The 18226-nt window shown below is 37.3% G+C and overlaps 1 protein-coding gene across 3 annotated transcripts in view; it reads left to right on the top strand.

Annotated features, from left to right (window-relative positions):
* LOC137273263 (DENN domain-containing protein 1B-like) overlaps window positions 1-14853 on the top strand; it is a 38476-nt gene extending 23623 nt beyond the window's left edge. The window contains exons 17-22 of one of the 3 annotated variants that reach the window (XM_067805804.1): window positions 2772-2804; window positions 8027-8080; window positions 9167-9274; window positions 9673-9728; window positions 10447-10606; window positions 12960-14853. In XM_067805804.1, the coding sequence (XP_067661905.1) occupies window positions 2772-2804; window positions 8027-8080; window positions 9167-9274; window positions 9673-9728; window positions 10447-10606; window positions 12960-14018 (1470 nt within the window). In that variant the 3' untranslated portion in view covers window positions 14019-14853. The remainder of the gene's footprint in view (window positions 1-2771; window positions 2805-8026; window positions 8081-9166; window positions 9275-9672; window positions 9729-10446; window positions 10607-12959) is intronic. The other 2 variants (XM_067805806.1, XM_067805805.1) reach the window with 2 other exon arrangements.
* The last annotated feature ends 3373 nt before the right edge of the window (window positions 14854-18226 follow it).

Raw genomic sequence — 18226 nt, 5'->3', positions numbered from 1 at the left:
TCAGCCTAGTAACATTTTAACAAGAATTTCAAGCTTTTGGTCATGTCCAGTTTTTGAGTGTTTTCTTCCTTTTGCTGTACAGGTTCTTGCAGTAAGCATACTTCCTGCAAATATCTAATCTCGTTTGCATTACTGATGAATACCCTGCATTTTAGCTGTGTTACTCAGTGACGTCTGCTTATTTTCAACGGAAGTCTACTTCACTGTCAACTATTCAGTTTCATAGGAAATAGTATCTTTCCTAGTATTATTAACACTTATAACTATTCTATGAGGTATGTATGTAATCGTAAAAACTATTCCCACTCTGTTACAGGCTTATGGTGGAGATATTTTATAGCCCAGTTGTTTTTGCATCAGTTTGACGATTTACTTCCAACTTGACATTAATGTCTCTCATTAATGTTTCATGTCATGTGTTTGCAACTACAGTCACCATCACTTATGAATGCATACATCTGCCTTGCAGGGTAATCAAGGTCTGCTATGCTTTATTTTACCAGATGGCCATCAGGACCTGCTGCTACATGCAGGCTTTAAAATCTACAGGCCCTGGATAAAATCTGCAAGCCCATTTGGTTAAAGTCAAACCAATAAAAACAAAATAGACTGCACTCTACACAGTTTCACACTGTTTGTACAAAATCAAGCGAAGCCTATGGCACACAGAGGAGTTAATATTTGCTAGAGTGGTGTTGACATTCTAAGGTGCTGAAATACCAAGAAGTGAAACTGCAAGATATCGTAACATGATCGATCGTGGATGATTCCTGAGCATTAGTAGAGGAGAAATGGGAACACATTCCACTTGAAAAATAACTGACAGATAATTTACTGAAGGCCATAAGCCATATTTGAAACTGCCAGCCTGACACAATAACAACCGGCCCTCGGCCTGAAGGCCGGTAGTTATTTCAAATGCTGAGTGTAATATCTATATTTAAGCAACCCATCAAATCATAGCTTGCTTAACTAAGCCAGTGAGTACTCAGGATACAGTAGAAGAACAACAGTATTTGTCAATATTACTCTCCCGTGGAAGATACTACGCAATGTAATATTTTTACGGCGGTATTATACTAGTGTTATACTGCTAGATGTATGACGTCATAAGGGTTACAGTTATGACGTCACAATGCTAATACTGCTGTTGCTGCTGTTCCTTGCTTGACTTGTGGAAAGCTGAGAGTAATCACACTATGGGCAATTTCGCCGCAGTTTCTATCACTGTGTTGGAGAGTAATAAACAGAATGCTAAACTCTTCTGTGAAATACCATTTTTATTGAACATGTGAAAGATTTAGCATCAAACTCACTTTCACTCGTTTGATACCAAATCATTAACTCGTTAATAAAAAATGGTATTGCACAGAAGGTCATTTAGCATCCTCTGTGTATCAGTGCACAAAATTATGAGAAGATAACAAATTTGATTCCCCTGAGTTATATACCACCAGAATTGTTACTGGGTAATTGTATGAGTCTCTAATACAGTTTGACTGTATGTATTCACAATGGGTGATGGTGAACGCGTTGACAAACCCATCTGGTATTGATAGTATCAGGATAGAGGACAGTTGATAAAGTGTGACTGTTTACTGATTTGTAGTATTGTAGGAACAAGCATATGATGCAATATAGACAATACATCCTTGCATGTTGCCATCATATTCATTATTTCTATTTACCATCCATTTATTTCTCTTATTTCCCCTTCTTGAACTTGATTAAAATTTCATGTAGAACTGTCCCAGATGGGAATTGTGTGACCATAGTGGCTACCAAATATTGATAATAATTTGACAAGATGGCACTGAAAACCAACTCTGACTTGACTAATCACGGAACTCCTCACATGGCTAAGTTCATGGTGAATGTGGAATAAAATCCCATCCACCCAGCTTTTTTTTGTTTCAGCTTATCAAGGTATTAACAGGACTAAAAACTGTTTGGTTTTTGTTTCAGCTTTGAAATATATGAAGAATTCTTATTTTAAGTTTAATATTTTCAAATGTTACATGAGAAATGTTTTCTCTGAATTTTGGGGGCAGTCTGGAAGCCAATTGGTTAAAGTGTCTGCTCTATTTTGGTTCAATTCCCCTACATGGGTACAATGTGTGAAGCCCGTTTGTGGTGTCCTCTGCTGTGATATTGCTCGAATATTGCTAAAAGCGGCGTAAGACTGTACTCACTCACACTCTCTTAATTTCCAAATAACAATATACGTTCTATCTTCAAATATTATGAATTTATTTCAACAATTCAAATGTAAGTTTCCAATTTTAAGTAGAAGTTTTATTTAATTTGAGCCAAGCATCTTTTTGAAAGCACATTGTCCTATGTTTCTACCTCTACTGGAGACGACCCGTGAAGATCCAGGTTAGGACTGATCTTCAGCAGCCCATGCTTGTTGTAAAGAGGTGACTAATGGGATTGGGTGGTCAGACTCAATGACTTGATTTATTTGACCTGGAGTGTGACTTAGAACTAAACTCACTCACTCTACTTGAGAGCTGTGGGACCCATTGGTGTGTGGCGTCAACAGGTGTTATCAGAGTTGTTTCCCTTTGCCATGCAAGGATCTGATGTTCTTGGATACATCAGAGAGGTCATCCTTGATATAGTTCCATACCATGCTAAACATCTTTGACGAGCAGTAGAGACCTGCTGCCATGTATCTGAAATACTGTTCAAACCAGTTTAAATCCCATCTCACTCACTCACTCTTTCTGTCTTTGCTTCTTCTCATGTTACTGACTGTTTGTCAACAGGCACCGATTATGATGAATTCTGCTGTTCAGTCTGTAAGTGACAGTTTGCATGTCCTGTCCAACACCATCCTCGATGATCATGGGTAGTTTCTCAATTCTGTGTGGTAGATACCATGGTCCAGCACACCACCATAGCTTCATAGTCTCAAGTTGTCTAACAGACTTTCCCAAAATCTTTCTCACAATGTGCTTGAAATCAACGAAGGTCAAACTGACTTACGAACAAGTACTTTTGATGTCCCTTATGTCTTTGGAAGAGTGATTTGATTGGACAAATATTTCCAGTCATGTGTTCAGCTATGGAGGTGAATGGATACAATGTTTTTATGAGGACAGAATGGAGATAAGATACACCTGATGATCGCGAATGGTCAGACCTGCACGTCTCTCTGATAACCAGCATGCCCTTACACTTTCTTTTGTCTCATCATTTCCCTTCTGAAGTTTCTTGTGTAGATTTGTGGATTTGTGACCAAACATGTTGATTATCCACGTGAATACATGACACTTTTTATGGATAACAACATAGTTATTCTTGGTCTTCCTATTTCATCACTTGATGAAGGCGCAAGAAGTAGCTCTGAAAAGTTATGACAAAGAATAAGAAGTGGCATTTATTCATGTTCTTCCAACCTCTAAATGCCTTTCAAAGACTTTATTTAAAGAGTTTCTGTTTTGGTAGGTATTGACTTACAAGGAATTATGAATCTATTATATATGTTGCATGTTGCACTCTATGGAAAACCTGAATGTATGTAAAGTCAGCATTTTGTAGTTGTACGTAATATTACATGTTGTATCATATTGTAGGCGTGTTGTAAATGGCCTGTGTTTGGTTTCACATATAGGAATATTATGTGAGCCCATTGCATATATTTTACAATCATATGGCAGGAATATTGTTTAAAGATTACCTATGTAAAAGGCTGCCATAACCCCTATCTGTTGTAGATCTTAAGAAAGAATTGCCAGAGATATTGTAAATTTGAAAAAGGAAATTTTGTGTGAATATAACAATTCTAACTTCAAAAATAAATCTGACACCTGGAATTTGGAATCAGATTTAGTGTTCCATTTTAAATTCATTCTTAACTGATGGCTTAAGTTTTTGACTGATGTCCAAACCTGTGATATAGGTATGTAAATTCATATAATTGTGCATATAAAGACTGATTCTCTTTTCAGTTGCAATCACAAGAAAGTCAAAAACAACCATGAATATGAGACAAAACTTTACTAACCATAGTAGTTAAAGGTTAATGTGAACATTTGTAAAATAATCTTTTGAAAATCCGATATGTATTTTCCAAAACATTTTCACTTGATTTAGTTGCTTCCTTTTCTTGTGTGGTTTTAAAAACACTTCACATTTTCTGGATGGTTTGGTTTAAGTTATTTATTTTTTTCTCCAAAGTGCAATCTTTTTTAAACAGTTTTAACTTTGATTTCAATTCAATTGGGATTTTTTTCTGGTTTTACCTGTGTTGATTAGTTGTTCTCCCAAATATTAAAATATATATGCTTTAGAACCTTCGTAGAAATTGAGATATTTAGCATTGAGCAATGTGGATGATGTATGAAGAGACTTTATCTGTCTTCCTGAGGCGAATCACAGACTTTGAAGTTTTTGAACCTTGGCAAACTGTGCTGGAATTTCTTGACTTCACATTGCACCATATCAACACTATGAAGACATAGTCAATATCGTAACAAAACAAGTCTTTGGATAGGAAAAGAAATAACCAGTCAGTGGTACACATGGATTGCAAATCATGTAGTCAGTTGAAATATCAGCAGTAGTTGCCATTCGGTTTTGTGTTGATTTGATGTTTGACTAGCCAAAATTTTCTAGGAGTATTTCAGGGAATTTCTGGTGTAGTTTGGCAAGAGTAGAAAATTGAATATTGTAGTTGGCTATCTCCCTTGCCTCAGTAAGGTGCCTCAGTGGATGGCCATAATTACTTAATTATACTAAGATCATGATGTGCACCATAACTGCATTGCTTGTTTCACAACCTAACGTACCGTCTCAGCTGACACTTTGGGATCTGACTGACCTGGTCATGCAGCATTAAACTCAACTCACTCACTCACTCACTCACTCACTCACTCACTCACCCACTCACTCACCCACTCACTCACCCACTCACTCACTCACTCTTTTGTTCACTTGCTCACTCACTCACTCACTCATTCTTGTAATAGTGGGATGCACATTAGATGATGAATGTCTACAATCCTGTTGACAGATTTAGATAGAAGCATGGAATATATACACCAGTCTGATGTATGCCATGTTTGTTATGGTTTGTTTTAGGCCATAATAACTGTTACCTTTTCAACCATCTCCACTTCAATACTGAATACCAAACTTCTCGTATCTGTACTAGGTCTTGTAGTGGTCTTCTTGAAAGATGTGACTAACAGGATCAGGTGGTCAGATTTGCATTGTATTCCAGTTGCACAAATCAGTGCCCATGAGGTTAACCACTAGATTGTTAGTCACAGTCCTGACAAAACTTTCCTCCTCCATGTGCCATGAACAGTCATGACTATAAGATTACCCACACAAACACCTTTTGGGTTTGCATGCTGTGGGGTAGCCAAGTGATTAATGCCTTGGAGTCAATTTCCCACAAGGGTACAATGTGTGAAGCCTGTTTCTGGTATCCCATGACATAATATTTTTGGAATAATGTTAAAAAGCAACTTAAGACCCACCCACTGTTACTTTTCTTTTCCTCTACCATGATATTGCTGGAATATTGTTAAAGAAAGAAAAGATAATTCCATCTCACTAGCTTACTCTTTGGGGAATATGAAAGAAAATCTGAACAAATTTATTATGGCCTAAAGTACTTGTATCCTAGTTTTTGTGTGCATTTTAAGCATTTTTAGGACTTGACTGGGAATGTTACATATTCATGATAAGGAGTATGTGGGTAAATAGTGTTTGTCTCCCTTGTAATTACTTGTAAGACTTGTAATTACTATTGTGTTCGTGTTTGGGTAATTTTTGTCATTACTGTTTGTTAATAATTTCAAATTTGTATACATAGCAGATACTTGATATCTTTTGCAGGCTTCATGCATAGTAAATGTCATTTAATCTCATTCAAATCATAGGCATAGACCATGTTTCTGGCTCCGGATTTTCAAAGCAGAGTGTTCAGCAGGATACAGAATGCCAAGCCAATGAGGATATGTTCTGAATTTATGCACCCAAATCTGTAATTGACACCTACAACCAACAATAGTTTTATGCTGGACAGTAGGAGCTCCAGACTGCTTGTACTAGTAGTAGTCCAACTACCTCTCTCACCTCTCCTGTCCCTTTCTCCCCTCCATCTTCCTTCCTTCTCTCCAGAAATGATACTTAATTCTATCACCGTCCTGTCTGTACCACATGCTACACATATACTTATATTCAAGGTCAGCACAGATTTGGAAATGAATTTCTATAAAATACCAACTTATGAATACCTTGAAAATAGATAATTTCATTTGTGAGGATTTGAATAATCCTAAGCAACCCCAATCTATTGGAAACTGTTTATAAAAGATCTTTGTAGTTCCGTAATGCCTGGATGTGGACCAAACTGAGTGGAAGAAAATATAATAATGTACCATGTATGACTGTAGATATGCCAAATTTTGAGGACTCCCCAAAAAGCAGTTTGTAGACAGGGATCAGCTTATATAGAGGTTACGCTTTCATCAAACTGATTTTCTGAGTGATATGTATTTGCAGTGTGTTTAGATTTCGCCAGGAACCTTTAAAAAATGCCTTGAATAATGAATTATTATGATCATGAATGTTTTCATGGAATCTTAAATATGGTGAATTACTTATGAACTTATGTACCATGAATAGTTTGGAGGAGATTTTTGTACTCTTTGTTTCTTTCTTTAAGATATCGCGCACAACTTTAATGATGCTTAACTTGTTTTTGTCCATATGTGATAGATGTTTGTTGTGTAAATGTGGTCTCTATGATAGTGGTGTCAGTACCTAGCTGTTAGTGTTAAATTTGTCCTGTACAGACTGTCTGGATTCCGTTGCTTTTCTTGCCATTCAACAGTCAAATCAGTTCATATTGTTTTCAAGTTGACTGGAAACCCAGACCTATATAACATATTCTCATTAAAATCAGATGTATTACTTACAAATGATAATATGTCTCTGAGATAGAGTTACATGTCTGTTCTTTTGGTGAACACTGTAATATACGATGAGCCAATCAGGTGTCTGCATTCTTTGTTTATATTTCTTCACAGCCTTATTTAGCAAAGTTCAATTTTAATGATGAAGACACAACCATTTATTTTGATTGTGACAAATTTTCTTGAATGTTAACAAAGAAGGTCATTTAGTTAAGTAGTGTTGACATACTTCTGTTTTTCTTAGCTGGGAAAAGTTTTACAGATTTATATTTTTGTGCCAGGAAAGTTCACTATTGTCATGTTTCTCTCATTAAGCACCTATGACCATGCTTGATGTGAGAAACTCTCTTTGAAACAGAGTGGTGAGGTAGCCTAAAGGTTAAATCATCGGCTGGTCATGCTGAAGACTGGGGTTCTATTCCCAACATGGGTACAGTCTGTGAAGCGCATTTCTGGTGTCACCAGCCATTATACGTTGCTGGTATATTGCTAAAAGGGCTGTAAACCTTACTCACTCACTGTTTAAAACAAGTACCAGTGTCAGATTTGACAAGCATCAATAAAATATTAATCAGAGCAGAACACAAAATTAGAAATGTGAAATATGCACTATATGCCTTTCTATACGTGTCTGTTTATCTGTTCACAGCTGTTTTTTCTCATTAATTACACAGGATGGTGGGGTAGTCTAGTAGTTAAAGTATTGGCTTGTCACACTATAGACATGGTTTGATTTCCTGAATGGGCATATTGTTTGATAAACATACAAAATACAAACTCATTAATTACATAAGGTGGTGGTGTAGCCTTATGGTAGAAGCATTCAGTTGTCTTACTGTAGGACAGTTTCTATTCACTACCTGGTTAGTATGTCACATGCACCATGATTTTGCAAGATTACTGATAGACGTTGCAGAATGAACAGATGCAGGTACTTCCCAGGTCTGCCATTTTGGTTGAATGTTGAACCCTTTGAGGATCGTCACTGGCACTGAATGAAAAGAAATGTTCCTAGTTTCATATTCTGGTTGCCATGGCCGCCAGATATATATTTGTCGGTACTGTATTAAGATATTGTGTGTATTCTTCAGATGAAGCACCAAGGAAAGAAGGCTGTGTCTGGTATCAAGGCGAGGTTAAATGAGGTTGGTGCTGCAGCAGTTAGTAGATTGATTAGTATATGTAATATTTTTAGTGATTTTCATTTTGTTTTTGAAACTTTAAGCCATGGGAGTCATACCAGTGTGCATTAATATTAGGGTACACAGAGTACTTGACATCTTCGGTATCTTCAGGGTAAATGTTCCGATGGATCTCCTCTTTCTATGTCCTTGATACATCTATGGCTCCCTTGGCTGGCTTTTTATCAAAACAGGTTTCTATGCTGGGAAGTTGAGCAAACCAATCAGTACTCCCTTTTGCTTTTTGAATTATCTAATAGATTAAATTTGGCAATACAAAGCATGCAGAGGTTCCCTGAAAGAGGCAGAAGGAGTTCTTGCGTATATTTTTTTTAAGGTTTCAGACCTATCAATTCGTTTGTATCATTTCCCCCAAATCTGAGTCACACTGCCAACAAACCTTTGTGACCACGACTACTATCTTTGTTGGCACTGACAAACTCAGTTGTAATGGCGGCTTTGCTGATTAGCTACTGTGAGAATGCGGAGCCAACAAAGGGAGGTAATAAAATGCATCCAGGGTATAGTGGAGACTTATCGAAACATATACCCTGAAGATATCGAAGATGGGCACTGTCAGTTGACTGGACTCGCAGTTTTTCTGGAAGCCTCAGTGTCTGAGTTCGTTAACATCACTGACTTTGTGTGTTGGTGATTTGGTTCCTGATGCTGAGAGTTCTAATGCGTGATGGTACACAACCAAAAAGTACTTTATTAATAACGTCTTATCATTTATTTTTTTTGTTAATGTGCACTGAAATGAAACACAGTTTTGGCACAGAATACCCCTTTCCTCAGGGGTTGTCTTTTTTCCTCTTCTGTCATGTGTCAGAAGTTGAAGATTGTCCTTACTATTTATAGAAATTGTACAAATCTTTCACTGAGGAGCCTCGTTCATATTTAAACATGATACATATTTTTAATTCTTATATATTTCAAGCTGATATCATTTGATGACAGTATTCTGACTAAAATTCGCTTCTCTGCAAAATATGTGCTATATAAGTACTTGTGTTTGGGTGTCTCAAATAGCGCATTCTAATGTGGCAGATTAATGAGAGCACAAAGAACTCAAAGGGTCTCCGGATAGGATCTCAGCGCACACCAGACCGACAGAGACCCGCAACTATCATTGGTCCCACCATAAAGAGCGCGCGGGTAAGTTAAATATAAGCGCAATGTATTGTTAAAAACATTGTACTATAATAATTTGTGTCTGTACTCTAATGTATTGCGGCTAATATCAGTAACATAAACTGATACTTGTAAATACTATTTTGTTCATACCCAGTTCAATAATATTACTCCACAAAGTAATTTGCTGCCATTTTGTTGTCATGGATACAAGGGAGATAGCAATGTGAAACAAATATCACTTCCTCTTATCAGTCATTTTGGTAATCAGTTATTAAGGAAAACATCATTTCTTGATGATTTATTACATACTTTTTAGATTATATTTCAAATCATACAATTCTAAATAGATTTTGTAACATTTTTCACCCAATTTTACCTTTGATGTGTTGCCATCATGTGTTGTTTCTTCTTTGCTTCAGCCTCCAAGGCCGCCTCAGATATCACCTGCTAATCTTCGAGCAAGAACATTGGATAGGTAACACAACACATGTATCCTGTGATAACTCCTAGTTTCATTCTGTGTCATATGTAATCCTGTTCGACAATTGTTTTTTTATTCATTGGATTGGTTTATGACCCTTATCATAAATTTTAAACATGAATTTAAATTACGGTTTATGGTGTTTACATTTCTAAGCCTGACAGCCCAATGTGTTTCACTGTTAGGGTTAGCTTCTATATCTGCATTACATCGAGTTTTCCTGCACATTGTTTTGTAACTGAAATACCATTTATGGCAATCACTAAATCACAACAATGATCATTTTGAATTAGTATCAAACATACCATTAAAACAAAGATGTGGATATTGGGTTTGTAAGATTGATAACATGCAAATGATAAAGCCAAGGAGGAAGATGATAAAGACGATGAAGAGAAATTCAGAGTTATTCCGTTCCTGTGGAAATGTTTCATCTATTTGGATATATATTATTTTTTCTCATAAGCATTGGTGCTGGCTTACTGGTTAATGGAATAATATACCCGATTTTTTGGGTTGGGGGGATATAGTTGCACTGATGGTCTTTTCTGTGAATACGACTGGCATGTGTATCAGTATGAACTATTTTCCATGCATACTTCCCAATATATACTGGACAAAATAAGTTAGGAATATTGGTATTTTTATGACTGATATTTTATCAGTATGTCAGTGAATAAATGCATCATCATTCACCCTGTCTTCATTTAAGGCCAACAACGACGTACAAGGTGCTGGACGTCCCAGAAGATGAGTCTACGACAGACGATGACCCAATGTCGACATACCAGCGTGTAAGCTGCAGCCTCCTGTCCGACCCAGACATACAGCAGGCATACCAACGATCTCCCACCTCCGAACTCTGTGGAGAGGTCAAACACGTGATTACACGATACATAAGACTGAACACTGTATAGTTTGGTCTTGTGTATCTCTCCCATAAGTAACCAACCCTGCATGATACCATTATGTACTCAGTGGCCAGACCAACAGGCTTTTGTTTGTTTTACTAATCTGCTTCACCTGAATGACCTGACCTGGAGGTTGAACTAAAAAATAAGAACATATAAGGTTGATCTGAAATTTTATGAATAATGATTATTATATTATTAATGGAACAACTCCAAAGGTATTTGGGAGTTTACATATCAGGATGGTCGCAATATCCTGGATATAATGGAAAAAATACAAATAAAATATATAGCTCACTATTTGCTAAGGTCCACCTGTGATCAGGTATGATTTCTGTTTCTGCATTTTCTGTTAAACACAGCCATGTTTATTTCTTACATCATCCTTTTGTCTTTTTTCTTATTCCAAAAGTTCAATATTTTCAGATGTAAAACAAATAAAAAAGTGGTCTGGCTAAAGCATAAAATAAATGCTGACATTTCTCTAACCCTTTGACAAAAAAGGCAAATCACAAGTCTCTGTGTGAAAACTGTGTTTTTTCTTTTATTTTTTCTTTTACATGTATTTTCTTCCCATTATTAGAGAAAGAAAAGATGAGAAAGTTTATTTCTTTGGGGAAAAGATTTGCCTACTTTTTCAATGAGAACAGTATGCTTAATGCAGGTTGTGGTTAACTTGTCTATTCGGAGGTGGCGGTGATTGTCATGGTGATTAAGAGTTTGGGGTTGGGATGTGGTGATGTGAAGACATTTCTATCCCTTTGCAAGATGTCATGTTTTCATAATTGCATTAGAAATCTATATATTTATGAGCTATTTTGAATGTATAATGTCAGTATGGAAAATTTGTACATGCCTGTGAGTTATTTCCCCTATTTGAGCTCTTCAGTCCTCCCACTTCCTGTGATTAAGTAGACAGTGGGGTAACTTCGTGGACGGAGCGAAGACCTGGGTACAATGTGTTGAGCTCATATCTGGTGTTCACTGCCATGATGCTGCTGGAATATTGCTAAAAGTGGCGTCAAAAAAACTCATTTATTCATTCCTGTGCTCAAACATATCCATGTCTCGGGCATAACTGTGTTAGTGGTATTGGTGTAAGTGTAGCTTAAGAGTGAGGGGTGTAGAGTTATCTGCCCTTACTGACAGCTGTCCTGCTTTCCCTGCATGGCTGCTCTATATTAAGCCAATGTCTGTTGTTGCACGCTGGAATATTCTTAAAAAGAAAAACTTATTTTCAAATTACTGTTCAATGAAAATTTCCATGGAATGTATGTAATTCATAATGATAACTTATTGTAAGTAAATCATGTCTTGGCATATAGATTTCTACCATGTCATCAAACTTTAAAATTCACACAGCAAAAACTTTAAAATTCACACAGCACTCTTTGAATCAATAGTCTGCTTCAAGTCTAAAGCTAAGGGGTTTCTTTATGCACAATGTTGGTGTACTAACCAGGACAGTGGGGTAGCTTCATGTTTACAGCACTCGCTTATCACGTCGAACGCCTGGGTTCGGCCGATATGGGTACAATGCGTGAAGCCCATTTCTGGTGTCCCCTGCTGTGATGTTGCTGGAAAATCGCTAAAAGCAGCATAAAACCATTCTCACTCACTCATTCAGTGCACTAACAGAGTCATGCAACCTGTTGTCTCACACTTACCGCATTTCTTACTTACTAAAATACCCATTCCTCTTTTACATTTTCATAAAGCTGATGCAAACTTTGTTGTAAAAATAGGTATGGCTATGATATATGGATGAACAACTTGATGTTGCACATTTAGTAGAAGGTTTTGGTTTAGGTTCTAGCACTATTGTCAAGGAACTTGATAACACTGATAGAAACTATGCCTCATTGTTTTAAAGACGTTCACCTCATGAAAATCCAGTTTAGAATTGGTCTTCACCAACCCATTCTTGTCGTAAGAGGCCACAAATGGGATCAGGTTTGCTCACTGACTTGGTTGACACGTTATCAGTTCCCCTTTGTGCAGATCGATGCTCATGCTGTATATTACGGGATTGTCTGGTCCAGACTCAATTATTCACAGACTGTTGCCATATATATGAAATATTGCTGAGTGTGGCATAAAACTCAACTCACTCACTTCTGTTTATCATGATTACTGAATTGTCTGGTCCAGGCTGTATTTACAGACTGTTAGACTATATAGCTGGAAACTTGTAAAGTGAGGTAATAAGCAACAAACAAACCAAAACCCCCAAAACAGAGAAGTTGTTCATCCATAACTTATCAATACTTAGTACCCCAGCTTCTGCTTTCAATTGTTGTATTTTTGTCTGCAGCCAGCCAGTGATGACTCATCAGTAGGGACTCCTTCTAGTGGCTCACAGACACCTGCAGAGGAATCTGGGATACCATACATTGGGCTAGACTCAGGCCCTGTACCAAATGCCACAGACGATACTCAGGCAGAGTTATCTTCCTTACCAAGGTCGTCTCCTGTGATACGAAAGGCAAACGGAGCTCCTAGTATGGCTATTCAAGGACCTCCTCCTATTCCTGCCCCTAGGTCAAGGTCATCAAAAAATTCTGGGCCTCGTCCTCCACCACGTCCCTCAAAGCCAAAACCAAATGACGAACAGTTGATACGGTTTGAATCAGTGGAGTCCGAGCCTGAGATTGTGTTTGACCCGTTCGCTGTTAGTAACACCCAGTCACCTGCCAGTCAAGCTACACTAGCAGATGATACTTTCAGTAGTTCTCCAGGGTTTGAGAGAGCTAGACCTAACCGAAGTTCCCTCATTAATCGGTCGCCTGCATTCCGAAAAACAGGTCAAGAGACACCTGTACGAAACTGCTACAAGCCAGACAACTCACCTGAAAATTCAGAAACTGAAGACCCCAAGGTATTATTTGACCCCCTCGCTGGTTTCAACAAATCACTTGACCCAGCTTTGTCCAGTCTGTCAAAAGCCGGAAGCCCCAAGTCTCCTTCATTATTACAAGACTGGTCATTCAGTCAACTGGCAAACTCACCTGTGGTCAGTGCACCTCCTAGACCCCAACAAAGTTCCATGTCCAATCCAGCTTACAACATGACAATGCCCCAGTCCATGAGGAACCAACCTCCACCAATATCACCCAAACCGGGACAGCCAACATTTTGTTCGAGTCCTCTTTACAAAGACCCTAGGGTGTCTAATCCTTTGTATGTTGGCATGCCATCGAACAGTTCATCCCAGGCAGTGAATCCGCCTCCATCTGCCAAAAATGATCCTTTTGGTGACATTGGTGACCTGAATAACCTTGTCAGGTTGAGTATCGGTCCCCAGATTACTAAACCAGCAAACAGCCCACAAACAGAAGCCCGGAAAAGTGGCACATGGGAAACTTTTGACTGACATACTTGGAGAGATCCATACAGACTGTGATATACTTCAGTTGTTATTTTATATATGTAAGCCATTATGTATGTACATACTTATTTGTGTACGTTATTAATCTGTACACAGATATGTGAGTATGTCGTCTGTGCAGGCTCACAGCTGCAGGGGCAGTCGCGGATTCATGTGGTACTCCATTGTTGATAATCTTGTTACTACTTGTGTTCATGTTTCCATGGTAACCCATGTCTGTTATAGAAACTGTGTACAGGTTTCGTCTGTATTGGTTATGTTGTTTCTGTGTGTTGCATCCACTCTTGAAAGTCTGACTTCCTTGTTTCAACTAATTTTTCTATATTTCTGGACTGTCCAAAATTTTTAAATTAAGGTCCTGCCCCTTTGATAACAATTTGATAACATTATCATTCTGTTAAAAATCCAATATGAAAAAAGCATGAAAATATATTTAAGGGTGCAAGGGGTTAATCCTGTCTGCCTACTTTTAATTTATATCATGAATGGAACATGTGTCTGAATTTAAATCCCACTGAAAAAACGATTCTCAAAAATTGTAATACTGTTCCACAGGTATAAATCTTTTTCTTAACCTGTTTTACAAACTGCGTTCCTAGTTACTTCCTGTGAATGCCTATAATGAAGCATACATATTAAACTTGAGTATATAAGATCATCAGGGCTCCAGATAATGTTTCAGCATCAAAAGCATGTGTTTCCTTTTTTTCAGTATAGGAGTAATGGAAAACATCAGGAGTACAATTAGGGCACTGAAACACTTTTTATTATCATTTACTTGATGATGGTGTTAGGATCTACATTGAAATGCCACATCCACTACAATAAAGAAGTTGTTTGTCCTTAAAAAGTGTTCATCTTCCACTTTGAGAGAGATTGCTGTATGTAGAGCTATAAGTAGTTTGGTTAGGATGGAAAATACTGTGGTTCAAGAACTTTGAAAGTGAGAATAACAGTCTTTGTTATAGAATATAATGGTTAGTAATCTTGAACCTTCCTCCATTAAGATCTGTCCGAGTTGCATTTTTTAGTTATACTTTTTAAGATTGCCACTGATATTTTCTTGCTGTATGCACCTTGGTTTTCCTTTAGTGCCCTCTTCTGCTATATCAGCAACTAGCGTAAATTAATATTTTCTGAAATAATTTTAATTGATAGGAATATATTTTGCAATTATTGTGATGATAGTTTTTCACAGGAATCGGTTTCAACACTACATGACTGTTTTCAGTCTTGTTTTCTGAGAGTAATATTTGTTAGTCACTGGTATGAAAAGGCTTCAATAAAAGTGAAAGCATCACTGTTGTATGGGATTACTGTTCAAGAGGGAAGGTCACTTCAAATTTGACATACAGGCATTATTTCAGCCTGTAGTGGGACAGGTAGCAATGATAATAGGCTTTTGTCCTACTGTGGATTCTGTGTCAAGTAGCCTTGCCTGACACTGCTTGATAGGCTTCTGTGTCAGTGGATGACTTGTTGTTTCCCAATAACTATACCAGTGAGATCATTGAGCAGAACTACTTTCAGAAGGATGTGTACATCAATGTGATGACATTAATAATTCATGAATTTCTATATCTTTCACAGTCCTGTGTGTACATAGCAAGAGAAAGTCTGGAAGAAGAGAACAGTCTTTGATTGTGAATTGTGCTTAATCGTCAGACCTGTAGTCACTCTCTTATGAGTTTAGAGCTCCTTGCATAGTACATCTGCCACTTTCAGCCACCATGAGACAAATCTTACACCCTCTTTGTCTGTTTAATGTTTGACAATTTGTTGCATGGAAATGAGCAGATACGATAGATTGGCTGACGGTCATCAAATCCTTTTTCAAATCCTATTGGTAGGATTCCTATGGGTAGTTACCCTTTGTTTACATGGGTGTATGTCTTCATCTGTAGACACCAAAGCCGAAATAGGAGCTAGAGATATGGTAACTTTGAAATTTAAATCTTTACTCATGGAAACAAAAAATGGAACACATGAAAGCGAAAGTGTTGAAGTATTCTATTCAAGATTTCCTCACATGCTTTGTATATATATTGCACTGTGGGTGTCTTTTCCTGTGTTCCTTTGTTTGTGTCCATGAGTATATATTGTCATGTACCTGGCAGTCACAGTCTATTGTATGTAATTATTCAATATGCTGAGTGCTCTGAAAAGCTTACATCAGGGCATGCATGTTCTGGTTTTAGAATACCGATGTTTGTTAACAAACAAGACAAAGGGCAGATTACATGATATGCAAATTAGGCCGTGGTGCCATGATGCACTGCCTATGCCTGTAGCTGATCTGAAGCTAGTTCCTTTAATTATTAGATACTGCTTCCTTACTGGATGATTACTGATGTGCACAGTCAGTACTACTTTAGGAGGCAATTCCTGCTTGGCATCTGAATGAATGGGAATAAAACAGTGCACAAGTGCAGATCGCTCATTTTTCATATGATGCACAATGCATATATTGGGGATTAATATAAGACAATTCTGTTGCTAAAATACTTGCTACTTGTATAATGACATTTCCCCATCCCATATTTCGTCAGTTCAATGTTGTAAAATGAATTGTAATCGGGTTTCAGATTTCCTGCTATAATAACTGCAACAGACACATGTCTACGTGTAATTTTTCTGTGAGTTAGCTCTGAAATATTTATGGTCAAGAAGTTTCCATCCAATTTGATGTGATTTTGAGTATTGTGACACGACACGTATCAAATCATTGCCTATGTATCGTGATATGTAATGTATCTTGACCAGTGTGTCATGATATGTTTTAGATCTTTCTGTATCATGTCACCCCAACTAACTATTGTCAATAGTACATGTAGTTTGTCTTGAAGTGTTGAACTCTTGCTTTTAGGAATTAATTAAAGAAGTACTTAAACTGACTGTGTAGGTTAACTTCCTCTCCAGTAAACAGTATCCCTTTTCCCCTGCTTGCACAAAAATAAGAAGCCATTAACAATTATAACAACAACAGCAGTGTGTCCTTTACAGCATACATACACCTCCTTCTCTACATTTTTTTGACTTTTTGAACAGACTGCATCCAAGGAAATGCCCAACAAAAACTATCACAATCCAACAGTACTAAAAAATACATCCTGACGTGAAAAATCTGAAGGTCTGAAGTATCAAATTTTGATGCACCTGAAATTGTTTAAACATTGTTGTTCATGTAGATAATAAATTTGGTATGTAAGAAACTGTTTATCGTGATATGATGAAATCTGTGAGTTCCATGACAGCTGTACAGTTTAACAAAGTTTATGAAACCGAAGATGCAACATGTAGCTAACTGCATATTTCCTCAATTAGACATCTGGTTGTTGATCTGGTGTCTAGCTTGTATTCTAGAAAATCACTACCTTACGAAATCCCAAATTCTACGATTTCTATGTTTTCAGGAAACTCAACATATCGTAGGATAAGATAGGAAATTGTCATTTTCGACATTTATTAATTTCAGCAAATGACAGTGGCCTCTTGCCATTTCTTTCACAGTGTCATTTTGAGGCAATATACGTGATGTGTGTCTGTTAATTTTGTACAATGTACGCCTGGTATTGTCTAGTAGAAGTCTAGTGTTTTCTGGTCTTTGCTGGCACAGCCACAACTCCCTACCTTAAGCTAAATTAAGAAAGTGGAATGTTTCTCAGGCATCAGCACCTCACTTTACTTGTGCGCCTAACAATTTTTTAGTGCCATTTGAAAAAAAAACATATTTGACTTGACTGAGTAATTATAATCCATTTGTCCACTATAAGAACAAGTGTCTGTAAGAACAAGCGTGACTGAATCTACAACGCATTAACACGTGCTAATCTTTCCAAGCTCTATTTCTGAGAGATAAAAACATAAATGTGTTCCTCCCCCGTCACTGACTTTTTGGGAGTTAAAAAGTAAGTCCTACCGCCCTCTTCACTTTTGAAAAAAATGTGCCCGAGAAAGATTTAATTTTTTTATGCAGCCTTACGAAATTCTGCATTTTACTCTCTTGAAATATGCTGGTATGATTCCATGAAATTGTGCATAAACCTGGCATGTAAGTGATCTGGCCGCCTTTTCTTACAGACCATTTGACACAGTGCCATTTAGAGGCATTCGTTTATTGGCAACTCAGTGTCTAATAGAGGAAATGCGGTATTATGAATTATTTTGTTATGAATGACTAAGGTGCATGATGC

Source organism: Haliotis asinina, chromosome 2 (genome assembly GCF_037392515.1).
Source record: "Haliotis asinina isolate JCU_RB_2024 chromosome 2, JCU_Hal_asi_v2, whole genome shotgun sequence".
In the NCBI taxonomy this organism is placed as follows: Eukaryota; Metazoa; Mollusca; class Gastropoda; order Lepetellida; family Haliotidae; genus Haliotis; species Haliotis asinina.
This window is presented reverse-complemented; position numbering and strand designations above follow the sequence as displayed.